This window comes from Lutra lutra, chromosome 8 (genome assembly GCF_902655055.1).
Source record: "Lutra lutra chromosome 8, mLutLut1.2, whole genome shotgun sequence".
NCBI lineage: Eukaryota > Metazoa > Chordata > Mammalia > Carnivora > Mustelidae > Lutra > Lutra lutra.
The window spans coordinates 37,314,678-37,333,329 of NC_062285.1; the positions used below are offsets into that span (position 1 = coordinate 37,314,678).

The 18,652-nt window shown below is 38.8% G+C and overlaps 1 protein-coding gene across 9 annotated transcripts in view; it reads right to left on the minus strand.

Moving 5' to 3' along the window:
• Positions 1-18,652, minus strand: part of ERC1 (ELKS/RAB6-interacting/CAST family member 1) — a 559,355-nt gene that overhangs the window by 123,708 nt on the left and 416,995 nt on the right. For all 9 annotated transcript variants that reach the window (XM_047740148.1, XM_047740147.1, XM_047740146.1 and 6 more), the window contains one exon: positions 17,925-18,069. In XM_047740148.1, coding sequence (XP_047596104.1) covers positions 17,925-18,069 — 145 coding nt within the window. The remainder of the gene's footprint in view (positions 1-17,924; positions 18,070-18,652) is intronic.

Genomic DNA, 18,652 nt, shown 5'->3' on the forward strand with positions numbered 1-18,652 from the left:
TCTGCTCAGCAGGGAGCCTGCTTCCCCCTCTCTCTCTGCCTGCCTCTCTGCCTACTTGTGATCTCTGTCTGTCAAATAAATAAATAAAATCTTAAAAAAAAAAAAAAAGACCAAGTGCTCTTATATTTAAAAAAAAAAGCTTCTGTATAGCCAAGGAAACAAAACTTAAAAGACAACCTGTGGAATTGGCAAAGATATTTGCAAGGGACATATCCAATAAAAGGAAAGTATCCAAAATATATAAAGGACTTACACAAGCCAACACCAAAATACCAAAGAATCCTATTAAAAATGGGCAAAAGGCATGAATGGACTTTCTTCAGGGAATACATACAGATGGTCAATAGATATATGAAAAGATGTTCATTGTCACTCATCATCAGGAAAATGCAAATCAAAACCAGAACGAGATATCACCTCACACTTGTCAGAATGACTAAAATCAACAACACAAGAAACAACAGGTGTTGGCGAGGATATGGAGAAAAAGGAACATTTGTGCACTGTTGGTGGGAATGCAAACTGGTACCTACCATGGAAAATAGTACGGCGGTTCCTCAAAAAGTAAAAATAGAATTACTGTATCATCCAGTAATGGCACTATGGGGTATTTACCCAAGGAGTACAAAAATACTAAATCGAAGGGATATATGCTCTCCTAGGTTTACTGCAGCATTATTTACAACAGTCAAATTCTGGAAAGAGCCCAAGTGTCCACTGGCTGATGAATAGATAAAGAAGTTGTGGTGTGTAGGCATTTATATATAATGGAATACAACTCAGCCGTAAAAGAAGAATGAAATCTGCCATTTGCAACAATATGGATGGATCCTGCGGGCATAATGCTAAGTGAAATAAGTCAATCAGAGAAAGACAAACATCTTATGATTTCACTCATATTTGAAATTTAGGAAACAAAACAAATGAACAAAGATATAACAGACTCTTAGATACAGAAAACAAACTGGTGGTTGCCAGGAGGAAGGGGATGGGGAGGGACAGATGAAATAAGTGAAATGAATTAAGAGTATACTTATCATGATGAGCACTGAGAAATGTATAGAATTGTTGCATCACTATACTGTACACCTGAAACTAAGGTTAACACTACATGGTAATTATATTAGAAAATAAACAACCAAACAAATAAGAGATTATGAAAGTACTATTTATCACAAGATGGAATTATGGGATCATTAATAATGGTTGAAGACCACTGAAATCTCTAACCAAAAGCAGAGTGATGGCAACACCTTTTGGTGTAGTGATTAGTAGTGTCGGCACTGGAATGATAGGAGCTGTTAAGATTCCTAGCCCAGTCACTGACTAGCCATGTGACAAATTATTTAACTCCCCTCTCCCAGCATCTCCTCAGTAAAATGAGGATTACTTCACAGGGCTGTTGTAAAGATTAGCTAATTCACGTGAAGCACTCAAAACAAGGCTTAGCTCAATAAATGTTAGATATTATTATCTGTGAGATGACTAATGGCATGAGTATTGTTTTCTAGAGAGCCATGTAGTAGTACACATGATTTAATTTGGTTATGTCAACTGCCCATGTAAAGGGCACTCTGATAGCAAATGTTCGAGTTTACCTAATATCATTCTTCCTGTTCTTGACTTTTAATAAGTATCCACATTAGTTCAAAAGAGACAAAAAGGCGTAGGAATATACTCTGTGGAATATACTGGTCTGACTGATTCCTATCAAGAAAAGTTTAGTGGGGGAGAGGGAAAACACCCTCAAACCAATCTTTCTAGTTTTACTTATGCTTAATGAGTTCCTCAGACCAAGGTCAATAAGCACAAGAAACACAGTTATAGATCATGCCACCTGACAAGACACAGAAGAAGCAGGAATAGAAGGGATACAAGCATGGGGGCAGGAAACCTAGGCTGATTTATCTGCATTGAGACAATTCAAGAGGGATCAGGAAACTCAGAAGATTTATAAATTCCCTGTTGCATCATAAAAGGCAGCAGCCTGACAATAGGAAGGGCAAGTTAGATTTGATGCAAGAAAAGAAGGGAAGAAAGTCTTATCAAATTTTTGTGAAGAATTTCCCTACATCTGGAATTGATGACAAAAAAGATGGAACAGATGGATGAAAAGAGACTGGGAGGAATCCAGATTTCCCCACATCTTCCAACCTCTGGACTTCACTTAACTCCAAACAAGCAAAACTCATCAAAAGATGATCTATTTTTTTTTTTTTTGCAAAATATAAAAAAAGGTTTTCAAGGGATACTAAATAACCAGAATTTTTTTTTTTTACCTCAAAATGCAATACTTTAATAAAATAAGCAAATTTCTATAGACAGGCATTTAAATAATCTTTACATACATATGTGTTTTCTTATGCTTTATAAATGTTTTTCTAAAAATATTCCTAATGTCAGCAATTAGCAGGTAATATAGCTATAAGAAAATACATTAAGTTGTTAAAACATGGAAAAATAAAGAACTTTAGACTTCAAAATTCCTTTTATCTATTCTTCCAATATTATAGATAAGGAAGATAAAACCCAGGGAGGTAAGTTAGGCAACTTGTGGCCTGGCTTTATATGAAAAACAAACAAAAAGTAAATTAGATGCCAACATTTAAAGAGTTTTGTTTTTTTTTTTAAGATTTTATTTATTTATTTGACAGACAGAGATCACAAGGAGGCAGAGAGGCAGGCAGGAGGAAGAAGCAGGCTCCCTGCTGAGCAGTGAGCCTGATGTGGGGCTCGATCCAGGACCCTGGGATCATGACCTGAGCTGAAGGGAGAGGTTTTAACCCACTGAGCCACCCAGGCGCCCCAGATGCCAACATTTAGATATCAAGAGATTTAAAGGTGAAGAGGGTCAAAAAAGACAAACTTCTAGTTACAGGATAAATAAGTTCTGGGGATGTAATGTACAGCACAGTGGCCATAGTTAACAAAACCGTACTGTATATTTGAAAGTTACAGATAGTAGATCTCAGTATTCTCAATGTAAGAAAAAGATGTGTAACCATGTGTGTGATGGATGTTAATGGTACTGATTGTGGTAATTATTTCACAGTACATACATATATCAAATTATGCTGCATACCTAAAACTAATACAATGTTATATGTTGATTATATCTCAAGAGATTTATATAAAATTGTGGATTCTATGAGGAAAAAGTGGATCCTTGCATAACACGAGGCTCACATCATGCATGGCCCCAAGTTGGAATTAAAACTTTTTTTTTTTTTTAAGATTTATTTATTTGACAGAGAGAGAGAGAGAGAGAGAGAGCACAAATAGGCAAAGTGGAAGGCAGAGGGAGAAAGAGTAAATAAAACAGACTCTCTGCTGACCAGAGAGCCTGATGTGGGGCTCGATCCCAGGACCCTGGGATCATGACCTGAGCTGAAGGCAGCTGCCCAACAGATTGAGCCACCCAGGCACCCCTAAAACTGGCATGTGTCCCCTCGTTTGCCTTACTGTTTTCCACACTTCACTCATTTCTTTAACCTACGCTATCTGCCTGGCTCATTCAGGCACAGGGTTAGGTGCTATAAGGTATGTGAATAGTACTTTGTAAACTATGAACTGTGCATGTTAGTTGATGGTGTTATTACCGCCTAAGATTATACTCCTAGTTATCAAGAGAGTTAGAGCTAGAGCTCAGGTCTCTAGACACTCACTTTTGTGCTATTTTTCCATACCATTACAGAATGGGAATTCCTATATCTGAAGAAACAGCCATGCCAATGACAATAATTCGGCTTGGAATAAATAAAATTAACAACTGTAGTACAATCAAGTGAATAACTTCTCTTTTCCTTTCTTCCTCCACTCTCACATTTCAACTTCTACTGAAAGGAGGATGAATGCGTGAGTGAAAAAAGGCACAGACTGACTTTGCTAATGAAAAAAAAAAAAAAAAAAAAAGAAAAAACCCAAACTAGAGGCTAGGAAATTCCAAACTACAAAGATAAGTCTTGAAGTAAAGATTAAAGTAGAGATTAGATGAGGAAGTTGGAGGCAATTCCAGAGGTGAGGACAGTGAATGGGAAATGCTTTGCATCCAGTTCCTTTCAAATAAATCTGGATACCATCAGCAGGAAAAATCTAGTTGATCTTAATGTTTGTAGTGGTTTAGAGAAAGAAATATGTATAGTGAATACTTAATACATAAAAATCTAGAATTGAAGAGAAGATAATTAAAAAGAGATTAATGTTTTTAAAAAGATTTTATTTATTTATCTGAGAGAGAGAGCAGAATGAGAGAGAAAAAGCACATGAGTGGGGAGAGGGGCAGAAGGAAAGGGAGAAGCAGGCTCCTTCCTGAGCATGGATCCCAGGCATGGGGGGTGGGGAGTGGGGCACAGGGCCTGATCCCAGGTCTCTGGGATTATGACCTAAGCTGCTTAACAGATTGAGCCACTGAGATTAACATTTTTATCTGACCAAGTCAATAAGGCTGTTGAATCATTAAATACCGATTGAATTGCAATCTTCTATTCTGGCCACTTCTGAATATTATGTGTTTTACCTAGACAGATGCTTTTTACTTTCTGTGATGACAAAATAACAGTCACTCAGGAGATAAATGTGCAACCGGAGAGCTGAGAGGTGGACACGTTATACGGCAAATAAAGGAGAAAGCAGGCACAGTCAAGTGCGATCATCAAGGAGTTGTCCAGCACTGCCTGCACATGTCTTCTCGAAGAATGTCTGCCCCATCAAGCAAAAGATACATGGCACTATGTATGTGTGATGGACAAATGGAATGCTCTCCATTATTAAGAATTTACACTGCCAAGTGAGATGAACAGATGACTGCTAGATTTTACTTTGCACCAAGAGCTTCTGCAGGGCTCAATCTACTTCAACACTTGCTATTTATTTTCCCCTTTGTTCATTAACAACTCAGGAGCTCTTTGTAGCTTACCTGATTAATGTTCTCTTTCTAAAGAATGTAACATAGTTTTATTGTTCTCTCTTCAATTTTAGAGGTCACTTTTAAACTAGTGTTAATATGATGAATGGGTTTTTCCAGTGGTTCCAGAATTAGCGATTAGGGACCAAAGCTGGGGACAAAGAGCTAAACAAGCCATAACATATACATATACATATACATGTAAGAAAGTTTAAAAATATATATACATATATATTTACTTATATATAAATTATATATATTAAATATATATACTTATATATATTTTATATATATATCTTTATATATATCTTTATATATATATAAAGAGAGACACACAGTGCACAAGGGAACACAAGCAGGGGCAGAGGGAGAGGGAGAAGCAGACTCTCCGCCGAGCAGGGAGCCCGATGTGGGGCTGGATCCCAGGACCCTGGGATCATGACCTGAGCAGAAGGCAGATGCTTAACGGACTGAGCCACTCAGGTGCCCCCAAGCCATATTATAAAGAGAGCTTACTAAGAGGTCGTAGAAAAGGGATGACTCTCCACCAGTCCAACATGTCAGCACATGCCTTTTTCTCTTGAGACTGCTGTGGAGGTGATGCTAGGACTGGGACAGGAAACTTGATGGCACAGGGATATATATTCATGCACGTGAGGGTCCCTGTTTCTGAGCTGAGGGAGAGGGCACAAACAGAAGTCAATCCTAAATTCTAGTATATTCAATCCTAAACACTGGGTGAGAGTAAAAGGAAAGGAAATGGCCATCTTATTCCTGTGTTCCGTACCTACTTAGGCATCAGACTTGTTGATTTGCCTTGTGCTTATCTGGGAAGGAAAAAAGACCACTGGAGACAGGTATAGGCTGGACAGAGAAGTACTCAGTCTGTAGGCTTATAGATTCTCACTATTTGATAGGCATAGCAAAGAAGCTTAAGTTTCCTACGAGGCAAGTGACATTACAGAAAGCAGCCAGGTTTGTGTCTTTCGGTTATTGCTCTTCCCCAATGAACTGGGAGCGGGGGGAGTCAGTGTTGGTCAGAGAACTGTGTGAGAGGACTGCTATAGCATTCAAAGGCCCTGATACCAAGGGGGAAAAAAAAACGGGAATGAGAACAGAACCTGTCCCTTTCCTACTGTGAGCCCTGCTTGTGAGCTGAGGTAGGGAAAAGAAGATGAAACCAGTTCTGCCTTGTTGTCTGATCTGCTTTCTGAGGTCATAAATTAAAACAGTCTTTTCTAGAGTTTAAGATAAATACTGAATATTCTTCTGTCTGGATTCTTTCGCTTGCTGTGTTTTTGAGATTCATCCACACTGTCATGTGTGTGTTTGCAGTTCTTTCCTATTTAATGCCAAGTAGTATTTCATTGCATGTATATACCACAATTTGTTTATTCACTCACGTGTGGTAGCTAGCCTTCACTGACCCAGGTCTATAATTATTCACACCACTGGGTTGTTCCTTCCCGCATCATGGGGGTTTGGTGTAGTGCGCAATAGAATAAGGTTGAAGTGACGGTATGTCTCTTCTGAGATTACGCTATAAAAGACATTGTGGCTTCCATATTCTTTGCTCTCTTCTTCTCCCTTGGATCACATGCTTGGGGGAAGTGAGCTGTCATGTACTAAGTAACCTTATAAAGAAGCCGTCATGATTTAGAGCCAAGCATCATATGAGTGAATTTGGAAGTGAATCCTGTAGCTCTAGTCAAGCATTCAAGGGACCCTGAGTTGGAACAACCAGCTAAGCTGTTCCTAGATTCCTGACACCCAGAAACTATGTGAGATAATAAATGTTTGTGTGTGTGCTTTTTAAAAGATTTTATTTTTAAGTAATCTCTATACCCATCGTGGGGCTTGAACCTACAACTCTGAGATCAAAAGCCACATGCTCCATCAACTGAGTTAGCCAGGAGCCCCCAATGTTTGTTGTTTTAAGATACTAAATTTAAGGTAATTTTTATGCAGTAATAGATAATTTTCGTAACTGCCATGAGAAAAACTTAAAATGTGGGAGTGGCTTTGGAATTGGGCAGTGGGGTGGAAGCTGGAAGAGCTGGAAAGATTTTGAGGACAGTGTTAGTGAAAATGTAATATGCCTTGAATAGACAGTAGAGACAGGTTTTGAGGAGGAGATGAATGGGGCCCTCAAGAGAAGATTATTTATTTGACAGAGAGAGACAGAGGGAGAGGAAACACAAGGAGGAGGAGTAGGAGAGGGAGAAGCAGGCTTCTCACCAAGCAGGGAGCCTGATGCGGGCCTCCATCTCAGGACTCTGGGATCATGACCTGAGCCAAAGGCAGATGTTTAACGACTGAGCAACTCAGGCGCCCAAGGGGATCCTTGTTAAGTAGCAGCAGAAAGTTCAGCCACAACATTACCAGCTGTAATGTGGAAGGTCAAAAACTGCACTTGATGAACTGAGTGATTTAGTTAAAGAGACCTCCAGCTAGAGGCCTGAAGATGTGTTCCTGGTACCTTCTTGCTTCTTATATGAGAGGAAAGAAAAGCACTAATGTATCCACCCCAAGGATAGCTTACCTTGGTCCTTTTACATGTTTAGGGGAACTTAACAAGTAATAAACTTATTGGCAACACACTTCCATGAAGAATTTCATTCATAAGGAAAAGGCTTTAAATGAGTAAGCAGCCTCTGAAATGTCTATTTTCTTGGCTAGTTAAAAGGATTTTTTGTAAATTTTTTCCATTTATGAAAATAAAGGACAATCCAAAGTCATGACCTTCACTAAACTGGGTTCATACTGTTATATTATTACATTACACTATAGTACATTACATTACATATGCCCTCACACTATTTTAGCTCTGTTCAGAAAAAAACCTATGCATACTACAGAGCATCAACAATAAGTCTGGCAAGTAAAAATCCAATTATTTATCATGCTCCAACTTGGTAGTTCTAAATGTTATTCCAGGGGCTCCTGGGTGACTCAGTGGGTTAAAGCCTCTGCCTTCGGCTCAAGTCATGATCTCAGGATCCTGGGGTTGAGCCCCGAATCCGGCTCTCTGCTCAGTGGGGAGCCAGCTTCCCCCTCTCTCTCTGCTGGCTTCTCTGCCTACTTGTGATCTCTGTCTGTCAAATAAATAAAATCTTAAAAAAAAAAAAAAAAAAAAGAATAAATGTTATTCCAGTAAGTGGGTCAGGGCCTGGGGCAATGAATATGAAAACCAAATGTGAGTTGTTGTGTTTGTTCTAATGTAACTATCCTATACTTTGAATTTTCAGAATTAAGTCGAGCCAGTTCTTCCCAAAACTTAGTAAATTTAAGAACCAGTTACATTTTTACATACAAAACAAAAGATTTACATTGTTTACTCAAAACTATGAGATAGGTAGAGAAAGACACTTCAAACAAAATAAAATGATTTGAGCTTGCTTACTTAGAATCAATACTGAAATTGCACTTTCTTTCATCAAAACTTGATGATTAAAAAAAAAAAAAAAAACAAGTGCACCAAAGTTGGGGCTGGAACAAATGATATGTTATTGCGCCCTAACCATGAGTACCAAGCAAAAGGAATTTACTGAACTTCCAAAAATTTATTCTCCTTTGGACCATGAATAAGCATGAGAAATTTTAATCCAGAGGATAATTTATTTGGAAAGTTCTAAGTGCCTAAGTGGTTATGATAAGTGACTTTTCAACTCTAACTTCAGAGTTAGCACATCATGCTATTATAATAGTAGCCTTCGTGGTTATGAGGAAAAGAGAGATGATGGATTTCTCTTTAAAGGTGGGCCAATGGTCAGCCCTATAACATGCGACCAAAGGGTCTAAAGTCAAAATAAGAAGGGCGTTAACCTATACACGCATTCTGCTCACCAACAACGGTGTAAAATAATCCCAAATAAAGGAAGTAAAAGAGAACAAGTCCATATAACAGGACCGGTTGTTTCTGAATGAGATATGTAGATGGCACATTGTATACTGTCATTCTCAGTCACCAGCACCCTAACAGGGTTGAGGAAGCCCAAGAGAACATATACGTGTGGGTTTACGGATGAGTGAAGGTATGCTAAGCTGGACTTTAGTAGGTGCCAACTCAAAGCACAGGCCAGTTTCCTGGACCTTGTCAGAGGCTGTCAAAGTCCTTAGCTCTACCTGATAAAGCAATAAATGAAAGTATCATACAAGGTATCATATATGCCATACAGAGCTCCTTGCAAGAGACTAAAAAATTTAACTAGAGAGTAGGTAGAACTTAATAAAAGACAAAGTATAATTCACTTCAGATATTTTTCATACTGTATTTACTAAAAATACCTGGAGCAACACTGAAGCAACCCATTTCCATCAAGAACTTAGAGATTAGGGAAATAAAGTAGTCTTATGGGGGTTAAACAAATAAAACACACACAATAGAAAACTAAGAGAGAAAATGGTAACACTTAAGAGTACAGGGTCACCTCTAGTACCAGTCAGGGTCACTGGAGCGTAACTGCAAGGAAACAGAAGTGGGGCAACTGGGAAAGACTGTGTGAACAGAAAGGCGACATTCTGACTGAACAGTAAAAGGACACCAGGACCAGGCTGTGGTTATCTGAAAAATGTGCAGATGAACCTTGGCATTAGTATCTGACAGTCAGTGAGCTTCCCCATGTGACAGCTTTCCGCAGAACATACACCAGGAGATCCTGATGCATCACACAGCTTTGTACTTATACACAGGACTTATATACTATATACAGATCTTCTTCTCTGGGAGATCTTGGTTCTTGGGTCTTTTTTTTTTTCTTTTTAAAGAATTTATTTATTTATTTAGAGAGAGGAAGTGAGTGGAAGGAGAGGCAGAGGGAGAGAAAATCTCAAGCAGACTCCTTGCTGAGTGTGGAGCCCGACACAGGGTTCAGGTCCTACAACCCCAAGATCATGACCCAAGCCAAAATCAAGAGTTGGATGCTCAACTGACCGAGGCATCCAGATGCCCCAAGAAGATCTTGGTTCTATACGATCTTCAAACTTCCTGAACAGAAACAGGAAACAGGTAATACTCATCCTGTTTGGGAGAAATGAAGCACAGATACACAGCAACTTATCCAAAGTTTTTCGGTATCCACCTTACTGGACATGTGCATTTTTATGATTCTTTAGGCCCACTCAGCTAGTTAACTTGACTATCTTTAATCTACTTATAATTCTTCTATTTGAGCATTTTAGAAACTGCCAATTTATTCAGAATATATAAAGTAAGGACATTAAAATTAAAGTTCTCACAATGAAATATTTTTGACAAAACACGAATAAATATTTTGGTCAATTTTTTGTATAGTATAAAAGAAGTACAACTTCTGGGGCGCCTGGGTGGCTCCGTGGGTTAAGGCCTCTGCTTTCGGCTCGGGTCATGATCCCAGGGTCCTGGGATAGAGCCCCATGTCGGGCTTTCTGCTCAGCAGGGAGCCTGCTTCCTCCCCCCTCCCCTCTCTCTGCCTGCCTCTCTGCCTGCCTCTCTGCCTACTTGTGATCTCTCTCTGTCAAATAAATAAATAAGATCTTTAAAAAAAAAGAAAAAAAAAAAAGAAGTACAACTTCTATGTCAAACTAGATGACCTGGAAATTCTTACGTGACAAAAATACCTAGAAAAGCTAGGTAAATGATTGAATGTGCAATAAAGAGAAGTCTCCAAGAGCCATGCTTATTTGCTTACCCTTCTATCACCAAAACCTAGGAGAGGGCTTGGCATATAGTAAGCACTAAATAATAATTTGTGGACAGTGCTAAATTAATTTAGATGAGAGTCTGGAAGGGTCTGTTAACAGTAAAGGGTGTGGGTCAAGGAAGATTCCTGGACAGCAGGGGAAACGCTATATCTGTCTTGAATTACAGCCCCAGAGTTCCAATTAGGAACACTGACAGGATGGTGTATGCTAACTGTGCTGAAGTATGACCCTGCTCTTTGATACCTATAGCTGATTGTGCTGTTAGCTGATCAGCGGCCTTGATTTTATCTTCTGTGAAATGGAACTCTATTATTAATAACCTGTTTTCCTTATAGGGGATGTTGTTAGAAAATGATGAGAGAATTTTCCAAATACCCAACAAGGAGCAAGACAAATGCTCAATATTACAGACAGCCAAAGGTGTGTGGGTATAATAAAAATGTGAGGCCATCCTGACTTTCCAAAGATCTGTTTAAAACTCAACTGATTTTTGATGTCAGTACCACCACAGAGGAGAGTTCCTGATAGTTTTCTTAACATATCATCAATGAGAAGTAGTTCAGGTCATGGAGGAGAAGGGGATACAGAGGTATAAAGAATCACAGGTTTAACGCTGACAATAATCTTCATAAAAAATTATGACTAGGGGCGCCTGGGTGGCTCAGTGGGTTAAAGCCTCTGCCTTCGGCTCAGGTCATGATCCCAGGGTCCTGGGATTGAGCCCCACATCGGGCTCTCTGCTCTGCAGGGAGCCTACTTCCTCCTCTCTCTCTCTGCCTGCCTCTCTGCCTACTTGTGATCTCTGTCTGTCAAATAAATAAATAAAATCTTTAAAAAAATTATGACTATAAGAAATTAATATTTGAAAAGAAAACATTAAAGCCTAAAACATTTTCTGTGATATAACTCAAAAGCAGTGATTAAAAAAAAAAAGCAACCAATCAAAATTTGGGGCTTCTCATGATGAGTGAATTGACTTATCTACTTATTTTACTTAAACCTAATTTAGCATTATCCTATTACAGAAAGTAGAGCATTTGCCTATGGAACTCAAGAGTTGAAAAGTTCACAGTGAATAACATCATCAAGAACTAAGTTTCCAGGGTAACCTGTGATTATGAAAAATCAATATTTTAAAGATTATTTATTTATTTGACACAGAGAGAGAGAGAGAGATCACAAGTAGGCAGAGAAGCAGGCAGAGAGAGAGGGGGGAAGCAGGCTCCCCACTGAGCAGAGAGCCCAATGTGGGGCTTGATCTCAGGACCCTGAGATCATGACCTGAGCCAAAGGCAGAGGCCTAACCCACTGAGCCACCCAGGTGCCCCTGAAAAATCAATATTTTAGAGGTGGTTATTTCAGATTATTTTTTAAAAGCATAATGATTTTCTAATTTTTTAAAAGATTTTATTTATTTATTTGACAGAGAAAGAGATCATACAAGTAGGCAGAGCAGTAGGCAGAGGGAGGAGAAGCAGGCTCCCTATTGAGCAGGGAGCCTAATGCGGGGCTCGATGCCAGGACCCTGGGATTGTGACCTGAGCTGAAGGCAGGCACTTAACTGACTGAGCCACCCCAGGTGCCCCGATTTTTGTTTTTTTTTTTTTTTTTTAAGAAGAAACTCATTCTGAAAAGCAACTAAATCAATTCAGTCTAAATCTCAAATGGGTGGTCAACTACATATTCTTTCGAACGGTAGTTTAAAACCTGTAGGACCCTGAAACGATTACTATGACTTGACTGCCTGCTCTCAGGAGATTGTAATTGCTCTTTAATCCATGCACATCACGTTCATAGGTGATAAAGGTTCGGGGGACCAGAGCTTAGGTGGGCAACTTTTTAACCCCATGTAAAGGCCAGACCGGGAGAAGAGGCTACCTGCTAGATAGCTACAGGGTTAGAATATCCCTTCACTATCTGTATGCAGGCTGGGGGGCCAGGGGACCAAACACTCCTCTATAATCACTCTGAAGTTGAAAAGTCTCTATATACTCGGGATGGTCAAAGTCTCTGGGAGGCTGGCTCCCAGCTGGTGCTTTTAGGAATTGTCTGCAGATGATTCAAAGAAGGCAGAATAGGAAGGCGCACTGTTAGAAACATAGCATGTGTAGTTCTGGCACAGGACTGCCATCACCAAAGACATAAAAGAAGCTAATATACTTCACTGTAATTTTGTAGCTTCAAGTTCATACCACTTCTTTTAGTAATTTGAAAAACAGGGACAAATCCACCATTTCTTTTTTGTTTCAGGTTCTTCAGAGACAGAGAGGGGAGGGTTTGGAATATAAACAAATACCCTTTCCTATGTCTCTGGGGAACAAAGGAGTGCCATAAGACTTGAAATAGCATTGTTTGTATTATTTTTTTTAATTAAAAAAAAGATTTTATTTATTTGACAGAGAGACAGAGTGTAAGCAAGTATAAGCAGAGGGAGAAGCAGCAGGCTCCCCGGAGAGCAGGAAGCCAGACTCGGGGCTCGATCCCAGGACCAGGGAATCATGACCTGAGCCTAAGGCAGACACTTAACTGATCAGGCCACCCAGGTACCCCTGCATTGTTTGTATTATTCTAATTCCAATACAACATTTCTAATTACCAATTGTCTGGAATTTCCACATAAGATGGTAGGAGTAAGAAGAGAACCAGCTCTCGTCCTACTACTTAGTCCTTGAGGAAATCTACCCAAGAAATTTAATCTTTTGGGGCCACAGGTGCTTCATCTACATAATAAAGATAATAATACACAGAATTGTGGTGCAGATTAGATATGATATATACAAAGCAACTGTGCCCAGTATAGTATAGTCAACTGATAAGTGGTAGCCATTTTTGTAGTTATTCTATCTTCACATATTTCTGTAAAGTCATACGAGTCAGGGATAGAAGAGGCATGTAGGCAAGCAGAAAGTCACAGAACTAGAGAGTGAGTGAGATAAAACGCATGCTTGGAGTTATAAGGTTCCTAGTGCTGACAATTTCAGGTAGGTGGGCATTTAAACAATGTTCTTTGATGATGAAAATGCAAGACATATTGCATAGAATAGAAAGACATGTTAGAATTATTTTTGAAAAAGGCTATACTATAGTTGTATCATTTAAAAAAACAGGTAGAACAAAGGAAGGATAAAATGTACCACTTATTTTCCTAAGTGCTCTGAGAAATATGTTCTTCTACACAATGTGCTGGTTGGATAATTCTAAATACTACAGTCATAATGAGGGGTTCCTGGCTGGCTCAGTTGGTAGCATGGGACTCTTGATCTTAGGACTGTGAGTTCAAGCCCCACATTGGATGTAGATATCACTTAAAAATAAAATCTTAAGAAAAATACTACAGTCATATTGAAAATTCAATAGTTATTACAGATGACTGAATGGGAGCCATAATTACTGACGTCTCCCCTTTTCTCAATGTAGCCTGAATCACCCATAGCATAGTGCTTACTATGAAACAGAGATCCCTGAGAGGGAACAGAAGTGGGAGCCTAAGTGCTTTGGATTTCTATACTATTTAATTCCACACCAACTCTGTGAGGTAGGTAACGTCATCCAAATGTTATAGACAAGAACATGAACCTCAGAGAAAAAATTTGTCTAACTGGTAAAAGAGAGAGTTAAAGGTACAACCTAGGTCTGATTAGCCGCCAGGCTGTTAACTAGAAAGAGAGCCATTCATTTTCCATAAATACAGTATTTGACACATAGGAGATACTCAAAGAATCTGAAATGAACGGGCAAATAAATCATGTAATGCAGGGATGATTTGCTGAGGCTGTCAGCAGGAAAAGATGGTAAGGCTACCTTCTACAGAATGGTTTTGCCAAATGTTTAGAACAGCTAGCATTTTAAGCACTATACTGTGAGCTTCTTTAAGGCAAGTACTGTCTGTTTATATCCCTCATGCCTAGACAATGCTGTAATAAAGGAATATATTGTCTGACATTTCATCCTAATCCAGAAGATTCTACAATTATAGATGTAAATGAGATTGTCTAGATTCGAACCAAATCAGTGTAAGTTTGTAGCCTTTCCTCTTCTAATGTTATCGCTGACCTTTAAAAAACAGAGAAAGAACCAAACCAAACCAAACCAAACCAAACCAAACCATGCAGCTTGTCTTGAGAAGCCCAATCTGCCCATGACGCATTCTGTATAGAGCACACAAGGGCAGAGCCAGACTTCACACTAACAGCAAATATAATATGGAGGTTGTAAAATTCTTGAGGTGAAAAGAAGAAAATATTGCTGAGAGAAAGGCCATCTTGTGACAGCTGCTGTGGCTAAACAGATTGTGTTAATGCTTTCCAGGGTTCCATGTGAGTTTACATTAAATACAGCGTGGGTGCTTGACAATCACAGCGGGGGCTTCTTCATGACTTAGAATCCGAACATACTGGTTGGCACCCACCACAGCACATCTGGAGTTTGTTAGACAACCTTTATTTTTTACTTTCTTTCATTGGCTCTGGCCCCTTCCTCTGATGCAGCCTCTCCAAGTGCTGCTTTGCCATGAATGAATCAAGGAGAGAAGTTACCCTGGGATGGGTATGCAAATTGGCCCATCTTAGAGGGTGACCCCCAAATCTATAAATCCCTTTCTGACAATAGGAACTGCACACAAATGTCAAGAGCCCATCAGGCAGTGGCAGCTCCACTTACTGGAAAGCCTGGTCAATGCTGACTGCTTCCTTGTTAGGAAATGGCCTTTAGATTGAGGCACATTCCAGCAATTCAAGGACTAGAAGCTTTAAAATTAAAACAATATTGATGCCATATCCTCTTTCCAAAAGGCCTCTCCCTTGTCTAAAAGTTAGTATACACACTTAGAAAAATTAAAGAATCAAATATCTTTGGCAAGACCAGTTCCTTCTTGCTCACAGAATCCTAGACACTCTCTGAGAGGGCAGGAATGTGAAACTTTTACATGGAAAGCAGACAGAAAAACAGTTAGGAAGGACTCCCCAAAACTACATTTATCTTTCTCCTTACATAGATCACATCACTACAAAATATTCAGGGCATATAGTGAGATGGAAAGACATTAAGATGCTCTTTTTCAGGGCGCCTGGGTGGCTCAGTGGGTTAAAGCCTCTGCCTTCGGCTCAGGTCATGATCCCAGGGTCCTGGGATCAAGCCCCGTATCGGGCTCTCTGCTTGGCGGGGAGCCTGCTTCCTCCTCTCTCTCTGCTTGCCTCTCTGCCTATTTGTGATTTCTCTCTGTCAAATAAATAAATAAAATCTTAAAAAAAAAAAAAGATGCTCTTTTTCTAAGATTGTAAGTTCATGGATTAATGAATATCCTACTGAAAACACGTAGCCTTAAGAATGAAGTAATCAAAAGCCACTATGAATGAGATACTAGACATTTTATTATGTTTTAGTGTCTGAAAGTAGAGGGACCAAGAACTACTTAAATCTTATGTCTATACATTTAGGCCTAACTACTTAGGGGAACTGATACTGTTAACTATATACACACTCACAAACTAGTGAACGCCTTTCCTCAACAATACCCTCCTTTTTCATTTATCAGCACCCACCCCTAGAAGTATAACTGACAAATATAAACTGTATATATTTAAGGTACAATGTGTTTTAATACATGTATACATCATAAAATCACCATCACAATAAAGCTAATTGACATTTCTATTACTTCAAGTTACCTTTCTTAAGAACACTTAGAATTTACTCTTAGCAAATTTCAAATATTCCATAGGATATTATTAACTACAGTCACCATGATGTGTATTAGATCCCTAGAACTTACTCATCTTGCATAACTGAAACTTCATACTCTTTGAACAACACCTCCCCACCTTCCCCACCCTCCTAGGCCACTGCAACCACTATTTGACTCATATTATCAGTTTTCATAAGCCAAATTTCAGTTTTGAGCTACTGGACAGATGTCTTTAATATTAAGCACATTCTTCCTGTTTTACTTAACAGGTATCCAAATACTGCATAATGTCTTCTTCTTATGACAAAGTATTTTAGGACACTGGAAAAGATTCTCTGCTTATAAATGAGCAATGGGTTATTTTTTTTGCTGGTTATTGATCTATCCTATAGAAAAGGGACATCTTTTGGTATTTTCTCAGCAAAGTTGGTTCCATAAATAAATATAAAATCTATTTCTAAGCAGTTTTAAGTACTGGTCTACAAACAGAAATATCTTTATTGTGTAAATATTGATTCTTGTTAATTTGAACATTAAATATTATGTTAAAAATGCTATCAATTGATGACTGATCCCCCAGCATAGGAAAGAAATTCCTTCACTTGAAAAATTCTTTCCCAGTCTTATTACTTCAGGTAGAAAAGCAAATCTAGGCAGACACAATGCACAGAAAATGTGACCGAGAATGAAGGAGATGATACTAGAAGGCAGGACTTGTGGACACTACAAATAGTGAAGGAATGACCAGTGAGGTGCATTAAAATAAAGAAGGGGGCTTAGATTTTAAAATTCTGCTTTCTCTTCATTCTCAAAGACTTTTCCCCCCAAGTTTTAAATTTGTCATAAGGCATACGTAACACAAAATTTATCACGTTAGCCATTTTTAAGTGTCCATTAAGTACATTTACACTGTTGTCAGACCATTAACAAAGGGGAAATGTTTAGCTTTTATTTTCATAGGTCTTACATAAATATTAAGCATTAAATTCAGGGAAAGATTAGGTTGGAAAAAAATGGAAAAAGAAAACTTTATTCGTATCTTCAAAGCTTACTCGGCTCTGAGTAGCTAGAAATTTTTTAATTAAAACTATACTTAGTGCCTTCTATAGTAGGACTTTAGGCGCATGTAAAAAAATTAATAAGCCTTTTTCATTTTAAGTAGGCAGAACTTTGCTAATTTCATCCAGCTAAGTTAAAAAGCCCTCTCATAGACGACCTGTAACATCTTCTAAACCAGTGTTCTTACCTAGAATACTCTCCAATTCCAAGACATAGCCAGAGATTTGTGAAGAAGATTAAAGTCTCTGCTTATGGAAACTAACTGGAGGCACGCCTGGGGTGGCTCAGTCAGTTAAGCGACTGACCCTTGATTTTGGCTCAAGTCATGATCTCAGGGTTGTGAGAGCAAGAAGCCCTGCAATGGCCTCTGTGTGGGTGTGCTTAGGATTCTGTCTGTCCTGTCTGTCCCTCTCCTCCTCTCTCTTCCTCGAAAAACAAAAACCAGAAAACAAAACCTAGCTAGATACAAAGATCAGATATCTAATATGAGAGGCAAGACCTTAAAATATAAGTTGGCAAAGACAAAGGTAGAGAATGGCATGAGAGCTGGTCTTACTGCCCCTCCAGCATGGCCCCTCCCTGGCATTTCATTATTACCTGCTGCTTGAGCTGCTGCACCAGACGATCCTTCTCCCGCTTCAGTGCAGCCACTTCCTCTTGGGTCTTTTTCTTAGAGGATGAAAGCTCCAAAAGGGCTATGTTGGCATCTTTTTCACTAATGGCAGCCAGAAGAGCTTCTTGCCTACAAAATAAAGAAAATTCCAAGACTTTCATTTGTCCTCAAAACAATCCTTTGAATTTATTATAATCACCCCCATTTTATGGGTGATGAAACCATGGCTCAGAGAGTCTATATAGCTTGTCCAAGTTCACACTTGAAGTAAATGGTGCAGCTAGGAATCCCACTCAGATTTCTCTGATTCTAAATGTCTTTATCATTGTGTTATCCTGACATCTTAATAAAGAGTTCCTATAGTTAGAAAGTAAACAAAATTAATGAATTTTTAGAACTAAGACTAAAACTATCACCCATATATTTTACCCATTTAATTCATTCTTTTCATAAGAATTCTGTACCTGCCAGGCAAATTGAGGCATTACTGAAACTGAAAACACTCTTATGTATAGAGTGTGTAACAAATTGTAAACATTAGGAAATAGGATTTAGAAAATCAGCCATCTGTTCTTGGGGCATTCTAAACATCTACAATTCTCTTTCTCTCATCAATGCAAATCAGTTTCCAGTCGTGGCTTTATTTGGCAAACGTTTGTGGACTTCGAAATAATAACTTGAACCTTACAGATAGATTCCTTGTGGTTTAGCT